This window comes from Gadus morhua, chromosome 14, assembly GCF_902167405.1.
Source record: "Gadus morhua chromosome 14, gadMor3.0, whole genome shotgun sequence".
NCBI classification, from domain to species: domain Eukaryota; kingdom Metazoa; phylum Chordata; class Actinopteri; order Gadiformes; family Gadidae; genus Gadus; species Gadus morhua.
This window is the reverse complement of record NC_044061.1, coordinates 9,808,306-9,814,305: the sequence shown is the minus strand read 5'-3', so window position 1 is coordinate 9,814,305 and position 6,000 is coordinate 9,808,306. Positions and strand designations below refer to the sequence as shown.

Sequence of the window (6,000 nt, the reverse complement as noted above, 5' to 3'; positions counted from 1 at the left end):
CCCAGTATGCCTTTCGAAACACCTCGTGATTCGTGATCTTGTGTCATGACGGAAACGCCCAAGCCTGCAGCTGGACCCTTCTCATAAAACCGTGCAATAAGTACTCTCATAAAACCGTGAAATAAGTACTATCAGTGGGCATGCAATACCAAATGTGACCACCTGAGGGCTCTTTATACCAATGAGAGTTGCAATTGTCTTTCACCGTGTGGCAGGTTTCTCTCAGGTCTACAGTGCGAGGAAAGATGACAGATATCTTGATTTAGACAGAGAGCTAAATCAAGATAAGGAAACGTTAGGAGAGAGAAAGATACAGAGGAAACAGTAAGAATGTGAACATAAGCTCAATACAATAGCCTACTTACAAAAGTCATTTTAATTTATTCACTCATGTCTCAACTATGAAGATAGAAAAATGCTGTGTTTAGGTGTGCTATATTGTGAAAATCACTAGTAGACTCCATCATGCTGAACAATAAATACTTCATTAAATCGGCGTGTATTCATGGCGTTGGCCGCCGAATTCGGCAAGACTTTGCAAAAAAATATTATATTAAATGCATTATGTAAAATATATTTCCGTTATATTAATAAATAAATCAAAATATTGATTAACGCTATTATATAAATAAATCTTTCCCAAAGTTGGTCGGGACATGTCCCTCCGTCCCTATGCAAAATAACGCCCTTGCCTGAATGATTCCTGTGACCAGACAAACTGAGACATGCCTAGCATGACAGAACGTCAAGTCACAAAGTCACAGCAAAAGGCTGAAACCTGGTTATTAAAATGACCCATAAATAGACGGTCTCCCTTTAAAAGTTTCCCTCAGAAATGGGCACATGATCTTAAGTATGATTGATATGCAATCTGTGATGCCTTACTGACCATAAAAACATTTATATTCAATTGCGAAAATAGGTAAGTAAATGAATGCAGAGTGAATGGTGGTGCTGTCTTTCCTTCCTTCCCAGGACTCTGCTCAGCTGTGTCAGGAATAGTTGTGTTGTAACCGTAGCTATCTTTATATTAATAGGCCCCTGGCAAAGGTTTGGTGCACCGCAGTCTTCAGATGACTGGGGACCGTGCAGAAGGAATCGGCTGAGAGAAAGACTCAGAGTCCTCTCATAGGCCGCAGCATTTATAAACCCAAACTATATAGTTCAGATTAGACGACCTATCCAATGAAACTGATACTAGCTAAGTAACTGGAGCATATTGCCAATGCATGACGATATGTGTTAACGGTTAACGTTCTGATGGTACGTGACTGTTGTTCTCCATCCGTTATTCATTCAGGTATTCTTAAGTTCATCTCATAAGTCGCCAATCAGCGATAGCGACACAGCATGAGGAGCCAAGGAGAAAACATGGCCGCCAGTGAGCTCTGCCATGGCCAAGTGTATTTAAGCAGAAGGCCTCTAACGCCACTGAGTCTTGAAGGAGCCAGGATATATATAGGCTGCTCCCTCACCTTATAAGGCTTCGGCCAAGAGGCGGGTGGGGGCCTGTCAGACACACGGGTGGAGGTTTTGGTCGCCAGCTTGTTAAGGCTGACTCCCTCCGGACTCAGGCTTACGACCGAAAGGCTCGGTGCAGGAAATCTCGAGGGGTAAGGACTACCACCACCACCACCACCATCACCATCAATATCGGCTCCGTGGTACCCCTGCCCCATTGTTGTTTTGCAGCAGGTAGACAAAGGTAGGATGATGGGTCAAGGGTCGCATGATGTAAGGTTGTGTGAAGCTGAGCACGTATGGGATAATGAATGGGGTCATGGGAGGTGGTTCTATTGATTGTATTATATAATGTCGGTGGAAGTGAATGATTCAGGAGCGATGCAAATAACGTCCGGTTCTCAAGGTTTGATGAAATGAAGATGGATGGAGATCTTGCTGTAGAGCGGATCTTATTGCCTGAGTAATGTATATAATGGACTCCCAGTGGACAGATAAAAGGATTGCTTGTTGACACATTGTTCGACTGTCTCTCGGGAGATTAACACACTGAATTGTTATTGATGGCTATTTTAACTCTCCTGACAATTGTTGAATTATCTTGATTACGGCTTGTTTGTATTTACATGCAATATAGATAGTGAAAGATATGAAGATAGATACTGAAAGATATGTTGGTCATCAGTCAATCTAGGCAATTCATTGGTTATGTAGTTGAGGGATTAGGATTTATGATTTAGATTTATGTCCTGAAGTCCTGAAGTGTTCAACGAGTGAACCAAGGAATTCAGATGTCCTTTGGCTGTCATATGAGTAGCCCTGGTCATGGGGCTGGCTGAGGGTAGTGCTACTTTCAAAGGATGCAGGGCATTGTACTGACACAGGGTAACGGTACTGACCGAGGGTAACGGTACTGACACAGGGTAACGGTACTGACACAGGGTAACGGTACTGACACAGGGTAACGGTACTGACCGAGGGTAACGGTACTGACACAGGGTAACGGTACTGACACAGGGTAACGGTACTGACACAGGGTAACGGTACTGACCGAGGGTAACGGTACTGACACAGGGTAACGGTACTGACACAGGGTAACGGTACTGACACAGGGTAACGGTACTGACACAGGGGAATTGTGCTGACACAGGGTAATGGTACTGACACAGGGTAATGCTACAGACAAAGGGTACATGGTATAAGTACTGACAGAGGTCTGCTACTGGGAAATTATAACGACAGAGCTGCCCTGCGGGGATATAGGAATAGAAGAGACATGTTGTTATTTCAGACAGAAATGTTTTATCTTACACATCTTTAGACTTTGACACCAGACCCCTGCAGAGCTACTTATAAGCGTCTGCTGGCTGGGATAATGGCATGAAATGGCTGAATTCAGTATGCATAATCTATCCAGGAGTTCAATTATTTCTTAAAGGGTTAGGAATTCCTAATTGAACAGATAAAATGAACAGTTAAGTGGAAGATATGCTGTGATGAGTAGGTTTAACTTCCTGTTCAACTGACTCAAGGCTTGCAGGTCTGTGTGCCATTGAGTTGAGAATGTTTCACTTTGCATTGTCACTTGACACCAGACCACCAAGTGTAAGAAAACAATGTTCTCTTTTGCCTCACTGTACATGATGCAAGACAGATGATGTAATGTTGCTTCTGGTATAGAGTGGGAAGGTTGGCAGATTCTGCCAAAGCAGAAGTATAACTAATATTGTTAAAATATGTAATGTAACCTGCAGCGTGCGATTGTATTGTGCTTATTATAATATTGAATAGTTGTTACGTCTTTGATGGTCATTCGTCTACGGCCAGTGTAGCTGTTATGTTGCTCCCACAAGTGTAGTGTTGAATGTAAACGTTCAAATTTTACTTCATCATGCTTGAAGAAAAGGTCTAACAGTCTTACCAAAAGCGTAATTGGCTTGACCGAATGTGGTCGCTGTTGGGTTATTGCAATAGATTCACTTTCTATATATGGCTCTGCTTTGAGCTCGCAAGGAGAGGAACCGTGATGCAATGGTGTTCTATGAATAGCAAATTGACTGCAGTGGCAGTAAGTTTGTCACATGTGTTGTGCAAAAACGTCATACCTAATACGTCATACCTTTTTTTACTGGAAATGTCAGTTTAGTGCTGCGGAGATGATGCATTATGTGTTTTGTATTGGGTTATTTAAGGAATGTGTATGACTCGTAAGTCAGATCTCTGATCTACAGGAATTGTATGTGTACAAAGACCATCATTGCTTGGACATAAAGTATAAAAAGCAATTTGCCGTCAGGTGCCCACATTTCTCTTTAAAATTATACATCTACAGAAGAAGGTAGAAAGTTGTAGTCCAAATATGCAAAATTGAATGTCAGCTTATGTGTGTGGGTGTTTGTGTGTGTCTGTGCATCTCCTTATGTTGCAATCAATTGTCTTATCTGACATGATCTATGGTGAGTGTATCTACATAAATACATAGAAACATTGCTAAGAATCTGTGGTGAATACATACACACTAGACAAGACTGCATTTGGATAACATGTCATTGATTTACGTGGGTAATGTATCTGTCTTTATACTTGGCATGGGTGTATTTATGTGTGTGTGTGTGCGTGTTTTTGTATGTCTTCTTTTGCACGTGTTTGTGTGAAACGTGTATGTGTATGTATGTATGTGTGTCAAACAGGTCCGGATCTACAGTGTCTATGTACGTGTATGTTTGTGACACACGTTTGTATTAATGTAAGAGCATTCAGTTTGTGTGTGTCCCACAGGACATGCATCTACAGTGTCTATGTATATGTGTGTGACACGTGTGTGTTAAGGCGTTAATGTAAAAGTATTCATGTCCTGTTTGTTACACAGGCCAGTAACTAGAGTGTCACCATGGCGATGAGATCTGGGAATTACAACCATGAATACTACCACAAACAGAGTAAATATGTGGTCAAAGAATACAGCAGGTACAGTTGTACAAAACTAGACTTACAGAGTTTTAAGTATAACAAAATATTCTAACAACTTAATAAAACCCAGCGTTGTATTAGTACTTATAATAGCATTATTTGCGCTTATAATAATAATACAGTACTAATGAAGTAGGCCTAGTCTAACAAAGGACTACCATATGTAACTTGACCTATTATTTCTAACTAATTCAGGGTTTATGCAAACTATAACTCCTAAAAACCTCTAAAATGCTTCTTAAATGCTCTTATATATATATATATATATATATATATAGCTTAACTTGACACTATTAATCAATCATAACAGGCTTTTTAACTGTTGTAAGCAAATAATGATCCCCACTTTCATACAATTGCTTTAAAACGTAAAGGACACCTAAAAGAATAGTATCATAGTCTTTAGTCATACAAATAGCCCTGCAGGAAATGTTAGGATCAACTCCAGTCATCAGATAGCTATCAATCCGTTTTGTTCGTTTTGTGTAAAAAGGGCGTAACCAACCCAATATGAATTATCTTTATGGTTTTCTTTGCACTTTTAAGTTTGCGCAAGTACAAGTTTAAGTAAAATCGCTTTTGCGTTTGTAGCTCATTGCTCCACATTTTTTAACTGATGACAGCTCTTCTCAAACACATCACAAAATATTCCTTCTCATCACCTGCTTACTGTCAATCGCATGTTCATGTCTTTAGTGTGTGTCCATACTTGTGTTTATGTTTTTCCTTTGTGTGAGTTTGCGTCTAGAGCAACTCTTTTTCTTTCAACGACTCAAGCTTCCACCTTGCTTTTATTTGACTAAGTATCTGCCATCTGCTAACCTAAACCAAATTCTAACAACTGATTATGTTCTTACCCTTTGTCCAACACGATTTATTGAGAATTGTTTTAGCCATGCAGATTGTGTTGTACAAATGCCATTTTAATTCAATATGCTTCTGTTTTTTTATGCGTTTCCTTAAATGTAGGTTTTTTTTATTGAACTTTAGTATGCACTTTATACTTGGACATATCAGTTGTGATACTGTTTTGACCTTTGCTACTAGAGGATTGAGGATCTTTATCTTTTATTTATTTATTTTTATAGATTTATTTTTTTTAGTTATCTTTCTAATGTAGCAAATTGTTAATATTATCGTGCTTGTGTAAATCTTGGAAAACAACAAACATTATCAAGTTTTTAGCCGTTCCATGTATCAAGTCAATATTCAGTGCAGGCATTACATTTTTTCCTAATCCTCATCAACGAGTGTTACTATCTGTGTGCCTTCAGCTCTGAGTCAGTGGTGGACGACTATCAGCATAAAGCAGCAGTTCGCATCCAGGGAGTGGTAAGGATCCAAGCCTGCTGCTCTGGCTCTGTCTCTCTCTCTATGTTTCCCTCTCTCTCTCTCTCTCTCTCTCTCTCTCTCTCTCTCTCTCTCTCTCTCTCTCTCTCTCTCTCTCTCTCTCTCTCTCTCTCTCTCTCTCTCTCTCTCTCTCTCTCTCTCTCTCTCTCTCTCTCTCTGTCACTTTCTCTCACTGTCACTCTCTCACTCTGTCACTCTCCCTCTATCTCCTTCCCTCTC

General features: G+C 40.1%; 1 protein-coding gene across 3 annotated transcripts in view; it reads left to right on the top strand.

The window, feature by feature from the left end:
* The first annotated feature begins 1,476 nt into the window (after positions 1 to 1,476).
* Positions 1,477 to 6,000, top strand: part of myom2b (myomesin 2b) — a 32,015-nt gene continuing 27,491 nt past the window's right edge. The window contains exons 1-3 of one of the 3 annotated variants that reach the window (XM_030377607.1): positions 1,525 to 1,613; positions 4,331 to 4,428; positions 5,706 to 5,763. In XM_030377607.1, coding sequence (XP_030233467.1) covers positions 4,352 to 4,428; positions 5,706 to 5,763 — 135 coding nt within the window. In that variant the 5' untranslated portion in view covers positions 1,525 to 1,613; positions 4,331 to 4,351. Of the gene's footprint in view, positions 1,706 to 4,330; positions 4,429 to 5,705; positions 5,764 to 6,000 lie in introns of all 3 variants that reach the window. The other 2 variants (XM_030377606.1, XM_030377608.1) reach the window with 2 other exon arrangements.